The sequence below is a fragment of the Schistocerca americana genome, chromosome 2 (genome assembly GCF_021461395.2).
Source record: "Schistocerca americana isolate TAMUIC-IGC-003095 chromosome 2, iqSchAmer2.1, whole genome shotgun sequence".
Classification (NCBI taxonomy): Eukaryota; Metazoa; Arthropoda; class Insecta; order Orthoptera; family Acrididae; genus Schistocerca; species Schistocerca americana.
Genome location: NC_060120.1, coordinates 888,551,002 through 888,571,503, shown reverse-complemented (window position 1 = coordinate 888,571,503; position 20,502 = coordinate 888,551,002). Strand labels below are relative to the sequence as shown.

The window sequence follows — 20,502 nt, the reverse complement described above, 5'->3', positions numbered from 1 at the left end:
AACCCACGGAGGGTCGGTGAGTGAGCATCAGTAAAATGAGATTCCTGGAGAACCACACAAGCTGCTGAGTAGGACGAAAGAAGGGATTTCAATTCCGGAAGGTGACGATAGTAGCCATTACAATTCCATTGGAGAACCACAGAACGATGGTTTAAATGAGGGCTGAACACGCTAAATCCAGTCATACCGCCGGGTCCCCACCTGTCACCGACAAGGAGGGGGCGACATCCATAAACGACAGGTCAGAATCCGGTTGTGAAGCCGGGGAAGGGACCTCCGGTGACACCAGAGGCTCTTTGTCCCGGGACTTATGTTTCTTCTTCTTTTCAGGCTGAGATCGAGGAGGGCTGTGTGGCATAATGGAGCCAGCTGCAGCAAGATCAGGAACAGAAAGAGACCGGGCGACCTGGGGGCCGATAGACCGCGGCTCTCGCGGTCGCCGCGCTGCAGCAGACCTTTGACCTGGAAGGTGCCGGGAAGGGGCATCCCGGGAGAGGCGCCCTTGACCGGCAGACGCCGAAGGAGTGGGACACTTCTCCGGCTGGGGAGGGGGAGCGGCGCCCAGAGGAGAAGGTGTGGGAGCCGCAGGGGAGGGGGGAAGGAGAGGGGTCCGGGACGGGGGTAAGGAAGGGGGAGGAAGGGATGAAGATGTAACCAAGGCGTAACTAGATGTCATGGACACAGGGTGCAATCGTGCATATTTCTTACGGGCCTCTGTGTAGCTTAAACGATCAAGAGACTTATACTCCTGTATCTTTTTTTCTTTCTTATAGACTGGGCAATCTGCTGAACGTGGAGAATGACTACCATGACAATTTACACATACAGGAGGGGGAACACAGGGACTCCCCTCATGGAGTGGACGTCCACAGTCACCACAGAGAGGGTCCTGGGTACAGCGAGAAGACATGTGGCCAAAACGCAAGCACTTAAAACACCGCATAGGAGGTGGGATGTACGGCTTCACATCACAGCGATAGACCATAATCTTAACTTTCTCAGGAAGGGTATCCCCTTCAAAGGCCAGGATAAAGGCACCAGTATCAATACGATTATCTTTAGGACCCTTCTGAACACGCCGAACAAAGTGAACACCCCGCCGTCCGAGATTGTCCCGAAGTTCCTCATCAGTTTGAAGGATGAGGTCTCTGTGAAAAATCACACCTTGTACCATATTTAGAGACTGGTGAGGGGTAATGGACACGGGAATTGTGCCAAGATGGGTACAGCCACGAAGGGCCGCAGATTGGGCAGCCGAAGCAGTTTTTATCAGTAATGAACCCGACCGCATCTTGCTCAGGGAGTCCACTTCGCCGAACTTGTCTTCAATGTGTTCCACAAAGAATAAAGGTTTGACACCGGTGAAAGTATCTCCATCAGTCCTGGTGCAAACTAGATAACGGGGGAAAGGTTTTGCCCCTAGACGACGGGCCTGACCCTCCTCCCAGGGGGTAGCCACGGAAGGGAAGGCCGAAGGGGCAAGAGAAGCAGCACTTGAGGAATCAGTACCACGCAGAGAGACGGCCGCAGAAGAGCGGCCAGAGGTTTGGACCCTTATGCGTTTCATCTGCATAGCGTCCGCCCTGATACCACCCACTCCGATCAGGGGCTCTCCTCACGGGCGCCACCCAGCCACAGCAAGGGCCGTCTGGCACGGCGGCCATTGCCGGGAGTTCCGATGCTCCAGGATGACGAGCAACCACTCCAAGGCATGCATGAGGAGGTCACAGCTCAGGTATCAGAAGTGTGATCCCTGTGTGTTCAGGGGGCTCAACCAAAAGGGTACATAGCGACCCCACCACACGGGCTGGCTACCGTGCTGGCTATGCACCCTAGCATCAGACAACGACGTAGAAGAAAAGGTGGAATATACTAGGAGAGCACACGTCAGAGACACTAGGTAAGGTGCTCTTCCCCAAATGGCTCACACTACGGAAAGAGAAATTTAGGAATGGAGGTCAAACCCCAGAGGGGGACCAAGGAATGCCAAAAGGAGGAGATGATTACGCAACAAAGCCAGAGTGTAAAACCAACAGAACCAGGAGGATAGCGGGGGCCAACATAAGCAAGGACACCAATAGAGGGAGAGGAGAGGGCGAGGGGAAAGGGGTATGGAGGGGAAAGGAGGGGAAGGGAAAGGAAATGCAGCCCGGGAGAGAAAGAAGGCTGCAATGGCTTGGGGCCCCGTGCTCGCCACGCACGTATCCACGAAAGAGTTGTGGACCCCCTGGGGGGGGGGGGAGGTATTGAATAGGATTGGGGAGAAGAGAAGTTTGTGGCACAACTTGACTAGAAGAAGGGATCGGTTGGTAGGACACGTTTTTAGGCATCAAGGGATCACAAATTTAGCGTTGGAGGGCAGCGTGGGGGGTATAAATCGTAGAGGGAGACCAGGAGACGAATATACTAAGCAGATTCAGAAGGATGTAGGTTGCAGTAGGTACTGGGAGATGAAGAAGCTTGCACAGGATAGAGTAGCATGGAGAGCTGCCTCAAACGAGTCTCAGGACTGAAGACCACAACAACAACAACAACAACATTAACCACTTCCAATTGTTTCTCGATCTTGCACAGACTGAGCATCGTTTGCTTGATGCTAATGCATTCCAGGTCGTTAATCGCAAGTTCGAAGCTCGAAACATACCCTATGTGTTTGTGTTGGACCCCCCTTTCAGTCTGCCTGGAACCCGTAGTTCTTTGTACTTCAGGCCATGCTGAGAATACACAGCACCCATCGTAAGAAATTTCGCTTGTGACAGAAATTAACGATGACTTTGAATGTAGCGGACCAGACATTCACAGTGCTCGAACGGCCTACTACTTTCAGCAAGACGTAGCACCTTAAAAGCATAAAACCTCAAGGTCTCAGACGAAGAACGGCCAAGATAGTGACGAAAGAAAAAGTCTGAAGGAAAGAACAATCAGATGTTCTGGAAATTATCTGTAAGTAAGAAATTAAATAGTTTAGCGAAATGTGATACGCCTTTGAATGACGCTGTGATGTTCGGAATCATTTACAGCAGCTGATATGCACATACGTCAGTAAAATATTGAGGCCACTGAGTGAAATTCCACCAGACAGATATCCTTTAGTGCTCTTTAAAATCTTAAAGTTTTAAGCTAAACGGTCAACTATATTCTCTATCAGCAACTCATTTGCTGTATGTCATTTCGAGCTGTATTCAAAGGCACGTCAAACAGTTCTCTAACGTTTTGTTTCTTGCTGTTAGACAAATCATTTCACAAAACATTGTTTTTCTTCAAAAACCTGTGTTATTCAACTTCGTTCAGAAAGCGTGAAATAGATTGATATTTTATTGTTATTAGTAGTATATAGATAAAGAAATTTCAGTTTATGCCGTAATTAGATATTTTTGACGAAACTAGACCTCACATTGGTCGATTTGATAGCCCGTTGTTCATTTTCTACTCCGTTTTGCTACGAAAATTCGGATAAAATATTTTCCCCAAATCACTGAAGTTTTCTTAATTGCGTTGATTACTTTCAAGCAACTAAATCTTGTTTGCAACGAGACCTTGCTGGTCAATTTGTTATCCCGTTTGTCCATTTCCCAAAATTCGGAGAAAAATCCGTAGTGTCATTTCTAAGGAGTTTTGTTTCCGCTGCACTCAAACATTCCACCGAAAATGAGCCCACGCATGCCATATTCGGACATAAATCGTAGATCTTGTGTAGGATGGAGTTCTTTTCATTATCTCAAAGATCCTACTGGACACGACTCAGATTAATTCTTACGTCTGGAGGTCAATCAGTAGTTGTGAGGGAGGAGCTTGATGCTACACTCTGCTTAGCATACAGGACAAGAACAACACTGAACAGGTGGGAAAGAGGCGTGTCGCCATCCAAGGAAAGTTCACGAAGTTAACACACAGCATCCTTGAAGCACTTGGTGCACTTCGCAGACAGATAAGTCACTGAGTGAAGTAATGGGAAAGACTTGTGTCAGGAAACGATATGTTTAAAGCTAGTGACGAAGCTATTCAGAATGCTAGATTTTGGTCTTTACAGTCTACCTGATCGCTATTGGGTGTGCTGTACAAATCCGATCTGTTAACACCAAACTTTCTGAAGTTTAACACGAGGATTTGCGGCTTTGGTACGTGGAATCTGTATTTTTCTTATTGGAGCGAATGCATGTTATATGAGATGTGTATTACGCGTGTAGAGGGGAAAAAATTCCACTGTTTCATGGTAAGTGGTGACAGCAACACAGTTAAATGACCGTTAGTCTCTCTGCTCTCTAAACTTCAGTTGTGTGCTTCTCAGTTCTGTCTCAGCTTGTGTTTCTGATTATGTCAACTTATGCAAGCAATGATGAATTAAGCGTGAGTACCGCACATGTGATATGTACCATGTAGACCAATCTCCAGGAATTCTTGAGCGTGTGTGATAGTCCACTGTCACGTTTAAAGGTATGCTTATCTTGATAATCGACCTTCTAAATAGATCTAAAGTACAGTGCTGCTGGGAAACACACAATACTTCACAGTAATGAGGTTGTCGCATTCTTCTTCGCTTTATAAATTTCTGTTCACTGCTCCTGTACTGAACAGTGCCGTGTCATTACTAGAGTTTAACTCTGTGTGTGTGTGTGTGTGTGTGTGTGTGTGTGTGTGTGTGTGTGTGTGTGTGTGTACCATAAGCTGTAGTGGTGTGGGGGAGGAGAGGAGAGAGAATGCATTGGTGACAGTGACCAATGACGTCTATGGCAACATGGTTTTGGGGGATTCTCAGTGCTACAATCAAAGATATAAGAGTTAAACCATCCAATTCCTCCACAACAAGCCACAAGAGACAAAGAACTTATTATGGCAAAACAATGGGCAAACATCTCTTGTTGGTGGCTGAAAATGTTTCAGTACGGTGTGGAAAAAACTTTTTGTAGCTATGCTGCGGCAGAATGATTTTAAAATATTAGTACGGATAGAGTGTATAACATTCCTGTCTGCTACTGCTACACCATAACCTCGAAGCTGGAGGCAGGTTGTGAAATAAAACAATCTTACAGCAATTATGGTATAACGCAACAGCGCAGTGTTACCCTCTGAGAGGAATTTTGCTAGGTTGACCGTGTTGTACCTAACGGAAATGGCTTATCGGAAATGAAAGTCAGAATTACATAAATATTCGAACTGTAACAAACAATATTTTTGCCTAGGTGTACTGTTTAAAGAATAAGGAAAACAGTCGCCAGCCTAATTAGGCAAGAGAAAGATTAACGTTCTCGTTTAACGAAGTAGGTATAAGTAACTATAACGGACAAACACAACCTAGACTTGGCGACACGCGAGTGCAATGAACTTTGACACACACATATGTTTGAAGACCGAAGCTAACAACTGGAGCAGCACAAACTATTTGCAAAAATATAACAGATACCAAAACACACTATTACTTTCAGGGCTTGCTCAAACTGAACCGTCTTTATAACATTACTATCAACATTCACTGCAGGATCATAAATTGGACATAGGTTAAGTCTATATCAGTTAAATACTTTACTATTTAAAATGAAAGTTAATTGGAATCCACTAACAGGTTGCTTCTATCATTTGAATAAAGAAATTATGGTTTTCATAATTAGTGGTCTTTCCGTTACTTGTTACCGAGCATTAACACAATAGACAAACTGTGGATCCTGTTATACTATTAATATGCACTTCCAATACACAAGAGAGACAAACACTTAGCAAACGAGTATATAACCCTCCACAAATGCAATTCACGACTTTTACTACAGTGAGACACAATGTTGACAAATTTGCAAGATACTGACTCACCTTCTGCGATTTACAACAGGCAGCAATGTGATCATTTACTAAGCAAAACTTTATAAGTCTCAGTCTTAAGAACTTTTAATTTTGAAGTTAGCAACAACACATTAATAAGAAGTTTTACTAGGAAAATTATTTTCAGCAAGCCACATTAACTTTAACTTTTTTTTACTATGTTCAAGAGGCATCAATTAGCAAAACACTGGGCTTTAATGTTCTTTCAGTAAGGACACTCGGATATCACTTTAGTTCAAACGGAGAGGAACCTGAGAGGTGTTATGATGAGGAGAAAAATCAAGGTAGGTACATAAATTCAGATATAAATTACCTTATATTTGAGCACACTAACACATCCATTAAGCTGATCCTTCACTGTACATCATTGTAGCATTCCGATGCAATGATTGCGCAATGTGGTGGCAACTGCATGTTGGTAGGTGGAATTGCAGGTAGGGACTGCTGGACTGTCATTTCTTGGTGGCGATGATAGATACAAATTGCAGAATAGTTCCAGCTATTTATCCATCCATCCGAGGCATTGGAAAGTAGCAGAAAAAGCCTCTCTCGAAACCAGCACAATATGCATCTTTTACATGGCAGTGCACAGTTTGGTAGCTCGTCCCCGACTCGTAGCTCGTCCCCGACTGACTCTTGTTCCACCTTTTCCACCTAGGCCAACCACAATTTGCGCGCGCTACACAGTTCCGTTCCTGAGGGGAACTACAACAACTTTTACATACAGAATAACTAAGAATCCTAAGTGAAGGTCAGCAGTTTACATAACATCAAACAAATATAATAAATAAAACAGAACATTTGCACATATTGACATTTCTACCAAAAATTATTCACACAAAATTACAATTATATGCAATAAGTTTCGTTCCCTCCAAATGAGACAAGGAATTTAAATGGCAGATACACTACTTTGCATAGAACCAAACCATGACATCAAAGTTTGTACAAAGAAAGCAATATACAATTTTGTGTTATCTATTCAATCAAACACTTTTACAGAAGCTCAACGATGTAACATTAAATGAAACAAAAGCAAAATAAATCAGTAGAGTATTAGAACTATGGTGTTACAAGTGAACAGTAAATATACAAAATATAGGCGGAGGATGCATATGGAATTGACGAAGTGACTTCACTGACTTCACCGTTACGAAAAATTTGAGATTTCTTTCGTAGTAGACGTCTGAATAATTGGCTCTGTGACCTTCCATACAATCAGACAATCGTTATCATAAACACACGTAGTCTGCATTCAAGTGCGGAATTTGCAGAGTGATAACAGACTTGCAGGTATTAAAGTACATGGCTAGAACTGAGTGGGAACTGGTGACTAGCATAACAGAAGTTCGTAATATCCTCGACAGCTAGTGTGAGAGTTTTCTCGAATCAAATTCATAATGTGGATTGATGCTGACAGCTAACACCTGTATAAAACAACCTGATCGTCTATTGCCGTAAGACAGAAGACGAACCGGTGCAGTAAGGTCCACGCGCCGAAGAAGGCGATTTCACGCCCTGAATATAATTTTGAGAACATACCGTATCTGCTGGAATCATAGGCAGTTTATCCGTTTGAAATCTATCACATGATACAGGTTCCACTCTATTGGGAGCCCGCAGCTTCAACGCACCGTTTTACATGGGACAACTAGCCATTCATTGTTTTTCACTGAAAATGATAATACTGTTCAGGACTATGTACAGCACCAGAAATAGATCACTGGAATAAAATTCCATATATTTTCGGAAGTTTTAAGAATAGAGTGGCAGTTCTGCTTTATTGCGTAACATTGTACGTATTCAAAATTTGTACAGGTGCTTTTCTTCACCTTCAGTTCCACTCTAGTACTCTATTATTACGAACTGTGATCAAAATATTGTCGACAGCGACTGTTTTCTCTGCATTGTTAATACACCTCGCTTCAAATTTACTTGTTGAAATACTTTCACACCAGTGTCGTGTACTGAACTTTTCGTTAACATAATTACAAAAGAATAAAATGTCATGTATATTTGTGAAATTCCCCCCATGAACCAAGGACATTGCCGTTGGTGTGGAGGCTTGCGTGCCTCAGCGACTCAGCGATACAGATAGCCCTACCGTAGGTGCAACTACAAAGGCAGGGTATCTGTTGAGAGACCAGACAAACGTGTGCATCCTGGAGGGGAAGCAGCCTTTTCAGTAATTGCAGGAGCAACGGTCTGGATGATTGACTGGTCTGGCCTAGTAACACTAACCAAAACGGCCTTGCTGTGCTGGTACTGCGAACAGCTGAAAGCAAGGGGAAACTACAGCCGTAATTTTTTTACGAGGGCATGCAGCTTTACTGTATGATTGTCCTCTTGGGTAAAATATTCCGGAAGTTCAAATGGTTCAAATGGCTCTGAGTACTATGGGACTTAACATCTGTGGTCATCAGTCCCCTAGAGCTTAGAACTACTTAAACCTAATTAACCTAAGGATATCACACACATCCATGCCAGAGGCAGGATTCGAACCTGCGACCGTAACAGTCGCGCGGTTCCGGACTGCGCGCGTAGAACCGCTAGACCACCGCGGCCGGCTATTCCGGAAGTAAAATAGTCCACGATTCGGATATCCGTCCGGGGACTACTCAAGAGGACGTCGTTATAAGGAGAAAGAAAACTGGCGTTGTACGGGTCGGAGAGTGGAATGTCGGATCCCTTAATCGGGCAGGTAGGTTAGAAAATTTAAAAAAGAGAAACGGATAGGTTAAAGTTAGATATAGTGGGAATTAGTGAAGATCGGTGGTAGGAGGAACAAGACTTCTGGTCAGGTGAATACAGGGTTATAAATACGAAATGAACTAGGGGTAATGCAGGAGTAGGTTTCATAATGAATAAAAAACAGGAATGCAGCTAAGCTACTACAAACAGCATAGTGAACGCATTATTGTGGCCAAGATAGATACGAAGCCCACTCCAACCACAGTAGTACAAGTTTATATGCCGACTAGCTCCGCAGATGACGAAGAGACTGACGAAATGTATGATGAGATAGAAGAAATTATCCAGGTAGTGAAGGGAGACGAAAATTCAATAGTCATGGGTGACTGGAATTCGTCAGTAGGAAAAGGGAGAGAAGGAAATATAGTAGGTGAATATGGATTGGGGGGAAGATATGAAAGAGGAACCCCCCTGGCAGAATTTTGCACAGAGCATAACTTAATCATAGCTAACACTTGGTTCAAGAATCATAAAAGAAGGTTGTATCCATGGAAGAAGCCTGGAGGTACTGAAAGGTTTCAGATAGATTATATAATGGTAAGACAAGAGATTTAGGAACTAGGTTTCAAATTTTAAGACACTTCCAGGGGCAGATGTGGACTCTGACCACAATCTATTGGTTATAAACTGTAGATTAAAACTGAAGCAACGGCAAAAAGGTGAGAATTTGAGGAGAGGGGACCTGGATAAACTGAAAGAACCAGATGTTGTAGAGAGCTTTAGGGAGAGCATTAACGAACGATACACAAAAATGGGGGAAAAAATACAGTACAAGAATGGATAGCTTTAAGAGATGAAATAGCGAAAGCAGCAGAGGTTCACGTAGGAAAAAAACGAGGGCTAATAGAAATCCTTGGGTAACAAAAGAGATACTGAATTTAATAGATGAAAGGAGAAAATATAAAAATGCAGTAAATGAAGCAGGCAAAAAGGAATACAAACGTCTCAAAAATGAGATCTACAGGAAGTGAAAGATGGCTAAGCAGGGATGGCTGGAGGATAAATGAAAGAATGTGGAGGCGTATGTCACTAGTGGTAAGATAGATGCTGCCTACAGGAAAATTAAAGAGACCTTTGCAGGAAAGAGAACCACCTGTATGAATATCAAGAGCTCAGATGGAAACCCAGTTCTAAGCAAAGAAGGGAAAGCACAAAGGTCTAAGTAGAGTTTCACAGAGCTCTGAAAGACCTAAGTCGAAACAAGGAACCGGGGAGTAGACAACATTCCATTACAATTACTGATAGCCTTGGGAGAGCCAGCCCTGACAAAACTCTACCATCTGGCGAGCAAGATGTATGAGACAGGCGAAATACCCTCAGACTTCAAGAAGAATATAATAATTCCAATCACAAAGACAGCAGATGTTGACATTATTGAAAATTACCGAACTATCAGTTTAATAAGTCACAGCTGCAAAATACTAACACGAATTCTTTACAGACGAATGGAAAAACTGGTAGAAGCCGACCTCGGGGAAGATCAGTTTGGATTCCGTAGAAATGTTGGAACACGTGAGGCAATACTGACCCAACGACTTATCTTAGAAGAAAGATTAAGAAAAGGCAAACCTACGTTTCTAGCATTTGTAGACTTAGAGAAAGCTTTTGACAATGTTGACGAATACTCTCTTTCAAATTCTGAAGGTGGCAGGGGTAAAATACAGGGAGCGAAAGGCTATTTACAATTTGTACAGCAAGCAGATGGCAGTTATAAGAGTCAAGGGGCATGAAAGGGAAGCAGCGGTTGGGAAGGGAGTGAGACAGGGTTGTAGCCTGTCCCTGATGCTGTTCAATCTGTATATTGAGCAAGTAGTGAAGGAAAAAAAAAAGAAAACTTTAGAGTAGGAATTAAAATTCACATAGAACAAATAATAGCTTTGAAGTTCGCCAGTTACCTAATTCTGTCAGTAAGCAAAGGACCTGGAAGAGCAGCTGAATGGAATGGACAGGGTGTTGAAAGGAGGATATAAGATGAACATCAACAAAAGCAAAACGAGGAAAATAGATTGTAGTCGAGTTAAATCGGGTGATACTGAGGGTATGGGATTAGGAATTGAGAGGCTTAAAGTATTAAATGAGGTTTTCTATCTGGGGAGCAAAATAACTGTTGAAGGTCGACGTAGAGAGGATATAAAATGTACAATGGCAATGGCAAGGAAAGTGCTTCTGAAGAAGAAACATTTGTTAACATCGAGTACATATTTAAATGTCAGGCCGCAGATACTGGACAGACGCAGATACGGGAAAAAGGCAAATATGGGACAAACCTAATGAAAATATGGGAAAAACGCAGAAATAGGAAAAACGCAACGCAAATATGGGATAAACGCAACTATTGGAGAAAAGCAAAAATGTGAAAAACCCCAATGTGTGAAAAACCCCAATGTGTGAAAAACCCCAATGTGTGAAAAACCCCAATGTGTGAAAAACCCCAATGTGTGAAAAACCCCAATATGAGAAAAACGAAAATATCTGAAAAATTCAAATATGGCAGACGAGAAATTAGTGGCACAAATCGACTAGAAGAAGAAACGCGGCAGAGGCGCCACTGCGGCAGAGGCGCCACTGCGGCAGAGGCGCCACTGCGGCAGAGGCGCCACTGCGGCAGAGGCGCCACTGCGGCAGAGGCGCCACTGCGGGAGAAGCGCAATACGGGAGAAGCGCAATACGGGAGAAACGAAAATACGGGAGAAGAGAAATTTGTGGCACAACTTGACTAGAAGAAGGATTCGGTTGATGAGACGATTGGTAGGAGACATATGGGAGAAACTGAACATCGGAAAAACGCAAACGCGGGAAAGACGCAAACGCAGGAAAAACCCAATTGTGGGAAAAACCCAACCGTGGGAAAAACCCAACCGTGGGAAAAACCCAACCGTGGGAAAAACCCAACCGTGGGAAAAACCCAACCGTGGGAAAAACCCAACCGTGGGAAAAACCCAACCGTGGGAAAAACGCAACCGTGGGAAAAACGCAACCGTGGGAAAAACGCAACCGTGGGAAAAACGCAACCGTGGGAAAAACGCAACCGTGGGAAAAACGCAACCGTGGGAAAAACGCAACCGTGGGAAAAACGCAACCGTGGGAAAAACGCAACCGTGGGAAAAACGCAACCGTGGGAAAAACGCAACCGTGGGAAAAACGCAACCGTGGGAAAAACGCAACCGTGGGAAAAACGCAACCGTGGGAAAAACGCAACCGTGGGAAAAACGCAACCTTGGGAAAAACGCAACCATGGGAAAAACGCAACCATGGGAAAAACGCAACCATGGGAAAAACGCAACCATGGGAAAAACGCAACCATGGGAAAAACGCAACCATGGGAAAAACGCAACCATGGGAAAAACGCAACCATGGGAAAAACGCAACCATGGGAAAAACGCAACCATGGGAAAAACGCAACCATGGGAAAAACGCAACCATGGGAAAAACGCAACCATGGGAAAAACGCAACCATGGGAAAAACGCAACCATGGGAAAAACGCAACCATGGGAAAAACGCAACCATGGGAAAAACGCAACCATGGGAAAAACGCAACCATGGGAAAAACGCAACCATGGGAAAAACGCAACCATGGGAAAAACGCAACCATGGGAAAAACGCAACCATGGGAAAAACGCAACCATGGGAAAAACGCAACCATGGGAAAAACGCAACCATGGGAAAAACGCAACCATGGGAAAAACGCAACCATGGGAAAAACGCAACCATGGGAAAAACGCAACCATGGGAAAAACGCAACCATGGGAAAAACGCAACCATGGGAAAAACGCAACCATGGGAAAAACGCAACCATGGGAAAAACGCAACCATGGGAAAAACGCAACCATGGGAAAAACGCAACCATGGGAAAAACGCAACCATGGGAAAAACGCAACCATGGGAAAAACGCAACCATGGGAAAAACGCAACCATGGGAAAAACATAAATATGGGAGAAGAGTAATTTGAGGCACAACGTGATTAGAAGAAGGATCCGGTTGGTGGGAGATATGTGGGAAAAACGCGAAAGTGGGAAAAACGCAAATGTGGGAAAAACGCAAATGTGGGAAAAACGCAAATGTGGGAAAAACGCAAATGTGGGAAAAACGCAAATGTGGGAAAAACGCAAATGTGGGAAAAACGCAAATGTGGGAAAAACGCAAATGTGGGAAAAACGCAAATGTGGGAAAAACGCAAATGTGGGAAAAACGCAAATACGGCACAAACGCAAATACGGCACAAACGCAAATACGGCACAAACGCAAATACGGCACAAACGCAAATACGGCACAAACGCAAATACGGCACAAACGCAAATACGGCACAAACGCAAATACGGCACAAACGCAAATACGGCACAAACGCAAATACGGCACAAACGCAAATACGGCACAAACGCAAATACGGCACAAACGCAAATACGGCACAAACGCAAATACGGCACAAACGCAAATACGGCACAAACGCAAATACGGCACAAACGCAAATACGGCACAAACGCAAATACGGCACAAACGCAAATACGGCACAAACGCAAATACGGCACAAACGCAAATACGGCACAAACGCAAATACGGCACAAACGCAAGTATGCGAAAAACGCAAGTATGCGAAAAACGCAAGTATGCGAAAAACGCAAGTATGCGAAAAACGCAAGTATGCGAAAAACGCAAGTATGCGAAAAACGCAAGTATGCGAAAAACGCAAGTATGCGAAAAACGCAAGTTTGCGAAAAACGCAAGTATGCGAAAAGCGCAAGTATGCGAAAAGCGCAAGTATGCGAAAAGCGCAAGTATGCGAAAAGCGCAAGTATGCGAAAAGCGCAAGTATGCGAAAAGCGCAAGTATGCGAAAAGCGCAAGTATGCGAAAAGCGCAAATATGCGAAAAGCGCAAATATGCGAAAAGCGCAAATATGCGAAAAGCGCAAATATGCGAAAAGCGCAAATATGCGAAAAGCGCAAATATGCGAAAAATAGCAAATATGGGAAAAACGCAAATAAGGGAGAAGAGAAATATGTGGAACACCTTGACTAGAAGAAGGATTCGGTTGGTAGGAGATACATGGGAAAAGTGCAAACATGGGAAAAGTGCAAACATGGGAAAAGTGCAAACATGGGAAAAGTGCAAACATGGGAAAAGTGCAAACATTGGAAAAACGGTAATATGGGAAAAACGGTAATATGGGAAAAACGGTAATATGGGAAAAACGGTAATATGGGAAAAACGGTAATATGGGAAAAACGGTAATATGGGAAAAACGGTAATATGGGAAAAACGGTAATATGGGAAAAACGGTAATATGGGAAAAACGGTAATATGGGAAAAACGGTAATATGGGAAAAACGGTAATATGGGAAAAACGGTAATATGGGAAAAACGGTAATATGGGAGAAGAAAAATTTGTGGCGCAACATGACTTGAAGAAGGATTCAGTTGGTAGGAGATACATGGGAAAAACCCATAGATGGGGAGGGCGCAGGCGCGGGGGCCCAGGCGCAGGCGCGGGGGCCCAGGCGCAGGCGCGGGGGCCCAGGCGCAGGCGCGGGGGCCCAGGCGCAGGCGCGGGGGACCAACGCAGACGCGGGGGAAAACGCAAATATGGGAAAAACGCAAATATGGGAATAACGCAAATATGGGAATAACGCAAATATGGGAATAACGCAAATATGGGAATAACGCAAATATGGGAATAACGCAAATATGGGAATAACGCAAATATGGGAATAACGCAAATATGGGAATAACGCAAATATGGGAATAACGCAAATATGGGAATAACGCAAATATGGGAATAACGCAAATATGGGAATAACGCAAATATGGGAATAACGCAAATATGGGAATAACGCAAATATGGGAATAACGCAAATATGGGAATAACGCAAATATGGGAATAACGCAAATATGGGAATAACGCAAATATGGGAATAACGCAAATATGGGAATAACGCAAATATGGGAATAACGCAAATATGGGAATAACGCAAGTATGGGAATAACGCAAGTATGGGAATAACGCAAGTATGGGAATAACGCAAGTATGGGAATAACGCAAGTATGGGAATAACGCAAGTATGGGAATAACGCAAGTATGGGAATAACGCAAATATGGGAATAACGCAAATATGGGAATAACGCAAATATGGGAATAACGCAAATATGGGAATAACGCAAATATGGGAATAACGCAAATATGGGAATAACGCAAATATGGGAGATGAGAAATTTGTGGCACAATTTGACAAGAAGGAGGAGTCGGTTGGTAGGACGATGTTTCTCGAAATATGGGAAAATGCAAATATGGTGAAACCTTCCCTTTTCCTCTATATCTCTTGTTAATGATAATGTTCCCTTTTACAAAGACCTATGTAACCTTCCCTTAGTATTTCTATCTCTTGCAGAGTAAGAGCAAATAAAATCTTCCCTTCGAATTTTATTCTCTTTATCTTCTCATACAAATTTAATTGCTGCTTATTAAAAGTTATTTTCTGATATAAAATGTGTCGTCGTCGTGGCCCTCAGTCGTTATCTGCAATAACCGAAAACTGTTTTTACCTTTTTTACTGTTACTGGATCGCCATCTGATTGCTACATCGAACTGCGACATGAATATACTTACTCTGGTTTACTATACTATATTAACTGCTGGTGGGCTGTCATAATGAATGGCTGTATTTATTACCAAAGGTGACATTCTTTATTAGCAAGGCTGACGTTATTCTTTAGTTAATTTGACTGAAGTAACGTAATTCATTTTTTCAGTTTTTCTCGACAATAAAATTTTTGCAAAATTTTATGCTGATGGTTTTTGGGATTGATTATAATCAGTAATGCAATATTGCTGGCAAAAATTAATTATATTCTGAAAACGCTCCAAATATTTACTGTTGGTAATGAAATGATTTTAGTAACGTTCAAAGGGGATTTACTTTTTACAGTTATCTTACAATTAGCATTGCGCAAACATACCTTCAGTTGTATTGAGTTTCGCAAAGGAAATAATTCAATAATATTAGTTCCTCTTATGATAATAATTGGTTGATGTCACTGTACATCCGGTTATAATCTCTTGTAAATCATAGCTGGTTCGGCGTTTCCTGTCGTATATGTGTCGTGTTATTTGGATGGCTTTGTTGTTGTCTTGAATTGTAATGTACATTGTTATTATACTGCTTTTCATTGAAACCTTGTGTGTATCCTCGATTAAAGTTTTCATTTTCGCTGCGAAAGCGTTTATTATGATTGTCATTGCCAAATCGTGTTTGCTCAAAATTAGTACTGTTTGTCTGGTTTGCGTTATGTCGTGAAAAGTTCTTATTAACAAACGCATAATCTGCCTGGTGTACCTCTAGCAATTGCAGGATGTGTCTAAATGCGTACACGCTGTTCTTTTGCTGGCCTGTTAATAATGACAGTTTTAATACTCTGGGTAGTTTTGAAATACACAGCTGTATTAATGCAGATTGACTGTATGGCTCATTGAGGTATTGGTTTTGTTCAACCATATACTCGAAAAATTGTGTGGTTGTTGGGAAAGTAGAATTCTCGAAATTTGACAGATTAATTAGCAGATCTTTAACGCTACTCTGTGTGGTATATGACCAATATGCTGCTAGAAATGCTTCCTGGAATGCTTCTACTGTCTAGCAATTGATCGCATTCTTCTCGCTGGTTCCCCTTCAAGAAAACTAATAATAAATTCTAGCTTATGTTGAACTGGCCATGATGGTGGGAGTGCCGCATTGAATTGTTGGATCCAGTCCAGTGGATGTATTTGCGTCCTGTCGTTTTTAAATGTTTGAACTTTCTCACTGAAAGGAAATGCTTTGTGTGTAATTATTTTCGTAATGTTGTGAATATGAATTTGTGTGTGTTTCTGCCTGGTTAAGATCTCTTACACTCTGAAGTCTACCGACATTATATGTATTGTGCATCTGAGGCATCTCGTAATGTTGTGTGTTCTGTTAGAATTGATTGCAGTTGTTTCATGTGTGTCAGCTATCCTTTGCTGTAAAGAATTGATTTTCGGATGTAACAAATTATTACGTGATTCTAGGTCTGCGATTGTTTGTTGCACATTTGTAATTTGCGTATCTTTACTATTAGAAATCTGTTGAATTGAGATTGGTGTACTGTCATCTGATTTACTGTCATTGGTAGTGTCTAACAGGTCTATTCTTGTAGTGAGTTCGTTAATCTTTTCTGTCAATTCGTTTCGTAATTTACCATTACTTTTGGTTACTTTCTTAAAATCAGATTTCAAATTTTCTGCGTCTTGATTGATTTGTGTGTGTTCCAGTTTGTCAGTTAGTGTCAGAACTTCTGTTAATTTATCCCTAATATCCTGGATTTCAGTGTGTGTAGAAATTTTCACCTCAATTGTATGTGATTGGATTTCCGTGAGCCTCTCTCGTATTTGAATATTTGTCTCCTTAACCGTTTCGATTTCTTCCGAAATCGAGTGTATGTGATTGTCCACGTAAGTTTTTCCCTAAGCAAACACTTTCTTTTGTCGTCCTGTCGCTGTTTATTGTTTGTGATAGTTCTTTTCGTTCTTTATTCTGCGATCGCACCAGTGTGCGGTGACTTATCAAACAGTTTTCTGTGTGACTGTTAAAACGTTCATCAATATGAGCGTTTTGTTTAGAAAAGTTCTCTGTCATTGTTTTTCGTATGCTTACCGCGAACGCTTCTTGTTTATCTGTTATTTCTTGAATCTTGGCGTGTAATTCGTGGTTTGATTTTTCAGCGACTGCTTGAATTTCTACTTTGATTTCGTGTTTTAGATCTTGGTACAGTTCGTCTAATTTCTGATCTGTGTGTGTGCGTTCTGCCTTTATTTCGTTTTTTTAGGTCTGCTGATTCTTGTGCCCTTCTGTTAAAGTTTTGATTCATGTCTTGTCTCATTTGTAGCAATAATGCCATTATTGGATTCGTTTCGGATCGACTTCTGTGTGTAATTGTATCCGTTGTTAAAGGTTGTGGATCTGTGTCCATTTGAACATCCTCAGACGATTGTAATCATGTCACCTCTCCTGTGGTTTCGGAATTTTTGTCAATAAAACTGTGGTATCTGCTACGGAGATTGTGTAGCTGTGTATCGTTTGAATCTGTTTCGGCATGTAATGGAGTCACACTGTTTGACTGCATTGTAATGGTTTCGTTACTGAAACTATTGTGTCTGCTACGCGTAATTTGTGGCTGTGTAGCGTCTGTTGTATTTAAAAACAAATTATTTTGCACTAATGTCTCATAAGATGGCGTCTCTGAAGTTGATTGTTCGTCAATAGAATCCATATTATTACTGCTCTCGAATGTTTGTTCACCTAACGTTTCACTATCGGGTTTTTCACACTTATTATTTCTGTCTATTTCTGAAAAGAATTTCTCGTCAGTATTTTCTACACTTTTATCACTTTGAGAACGAGTAATTATTCTGCGGGACATTGTCTATAATTAGCACACGCAACAAAATATACCACTGTTTAAAGTGGATTCAACACTGAACAAACACTTTTCAACGCAGAATCAATAGAGCAAACAGAATTGCCGATGGGCTGTGAATTAAAGGTATACAGTTTAGTATAAGCGTTGCGCCACTTAACACTATCTTATTCATACAATCGTCAGAGTCAGTATATTCATTTTCACAGTAGATTCACTAAAGAGTCTTACCGATTGGATGTCGCCAAATGAAACCTTCACGTCTCCTCAATATCTCTTTTGTTAATGATAACCTTCCCTTTTACGATGACCTATGTAACGTTCCCTTAGGATTTCTATCTCTTGCTTAATAATAACAAATGAAATCCTCCATTTGTAATTTATTCTATTTCTCAATCTTCGCATACAAATTTAATTGCTGCTTATTAAACATGATTTTCTGATTATTTCGACGAAACATAAAATGTGTCGTCGTCGTGGCCCTCAGTAGTTATCTGCAATAACCCAAAACTGTTCCTTATCTTTTTTACTGTTACTGGATCACCATCTGACTGCTACATCGAACTGCGACATGAATATACTTACTCTGGTTTTCTATACTCTATTAACTGCTGGTGGGCTGTCATAGTAAGTGGCTGTATTTATTACCAAAGCTGACGTTATTCCTTATTAGCAAAGCTGACGTTATTCTTTAGTTAATTTGACTGAAGTAACGTAATTCATAGTTACAGTTTCCTCGACAACAATAAAATTTTTGCAAAGTATTACGTTGATGGTTTTCGGGATGGATTATAATCAGTAATGCAACATTGCTGGCAAAAATTAATTATATTCTGAAAACGCTTCAAATATTTACTGTTGGTAATGAAATGATTTTACAAACGTTCAAATGGGACTTACTTTTCACAATAATCTTACAACTAACATTGTGCAAACATATCTTCAGTTGTCATGAGTTTCGCAAAGAAAATAATTCAATAATATTAGTTCCTCTTATGCTAATAGTTAGTTGATGTCTCTGTACATCCGTTTATAATCTCTTGTAAATCATAGCTGGTGGCTGGCAAGCACACTACTCTCAACCTCTCGCTTCAGACCTGCTACCAACTCGCTTCACATCTCTGTTACTACTGGCTTCTACGAACGCTAAAGTGCGGTCTCTCCCGCCAACAATGCTGTCTGGTGCAGACAATCCCTGTTACCATTACAGAAATTTATCAATGCGCGGTCATTTCCGTTCTTTCTTAAAATGTATCCATACGCGGTCTCTCCCGCCCTTTTAAAAAATTATATCAATTTGTGGTCTCTTGTCTACATTACTTTGGTGCAGACATTCCCTGCTAACACAATTATTTCCAACATGACAAATTAATTATTCCTACATAATCCTATTAATAGAATGTAAACATCTTTCATAAATTATGGTCTGACAATAGAAATATACACGTCCCACACTTGCATTCCTCCCACACTTGCATTCCTCCCACACTTGCATTCCTCCCACACTTGCATTCCTCCCACACTTGCATTCCTCCCACACTTGCATTCCTCCCACACTTGCATTCCTCCCACACTTGCATTCCTCCCACACTTGCATTCCTCCCACACTTGCATTCCTCCCACACTTGCATTCCTCCCACACTTGCATTCCTCCCACACTTGCATTCCTCCCACACTTGCATTCCTCCCACACTTGCATTCCTCCCACACTTGCATTCCTCCCACACTTGCATTCCTCCCACACTTGCATTCCTCCCACACTTGCATTCCTCCCACACTTGCATTCCTCCCACACTTGCATTCCTCCCACACTTGCATTCCTCCCACACTTGCATTCCTCCCACACTTGCATTCCTCCCACACTTGCATTCCTCCCACACTTGCATTCCTCCCACACTTGCATTCCTCCCACACTTGCATTCCTCCCACACTTGCATTCCTCCCACACTTGCATTCCTCCCACACTTGCATTCCTCCCACACTTGCATTCCTCCCACACTTGCATTCCTCCCACACTTGCATTCCTCCCACACTTGCATTCCTCCCACACTTGCATTCCTCCCACACTTGCATTCCTCCCACACTTGCATTCCTCCCACACTTGCATTCCTCCCACACTTGCATTCCTCCCACACTTGCATTCCTCCCACACTTGCATTCCTCCCACACTTGCATTCCTCCCACACTTGCATTCCTCCCACACTTGCATTCCTCCCACACTTGCATTCCTCCCACACTTGCATTCCTCCCACACTTGCATTCCTCCCACACTTGCATTCCTCCCACACTTGCATTCCTCCCACACTTGCATTCCTCCCACATTTCATGAACCCTTGATGCTTCAGACTGTCCTACCAACTGTCCTACCAACCAATTCCTTCTTTTAGTCAAGTTGTGCCACAAATTTCTCTTCTCCCGTATTTGCCTTTCTCCCCTATTTGCCTTTCTTCCATAATTGCACCTTTCCCATTTTTGCGCGAACACGGGAAGAATGCAAACATACTCGGGAAGAA

The 20,502-nt window shown here is 42.3% G+C and overlaps 1 protein-coding gene across 1 annotated transcript; it reads right to left on the bottom strand.

Moving 5' to 3' along the window:
- Positions 1 to 11,081: 11,081 nt before the first annotated feature.
- Positions 11,082 to 20,266, bottom strand: LOC124594525 (balbiani ring protein 3-like). The gene is made up of 2 exons (XM_047132899.1): positions 19,421 to 20,266; positions 11,082 to 11,195 (listed from the first exon to the last, which is right to left on the bottom strand). The coding sequence occupies exons 1-2, from the start codon at positions 20,264 to 20,266 to the stop codon at positions 11,082 to 11,084; spliced, it is 960 nt and encodes a 319-aa protein (XP_046988855.1).
- Between the last annotated feature and the right edge of the window lie 236 nt (positions 20,267 to 20,502).

What these genes read in the sequence shown, in the direction of transcription:
- LOC124594525 (XM_047132899.1), bottom strand. Translation starts at nt 20,266, where the DNA reads ATGCAAGTGTGGGAGGAATGCAAGTGTGGGAGGAATGCAAGTGTGGGA. An exon ending in GGGACGTGTATATTTCTATT is followed by an intron (nt 11,196 to 19,420) that starts GTCAGACCATAA and finishes CTTCTCCCGCAG; the next exon opens with TGGCGCCTCTGCCGCAGTGG.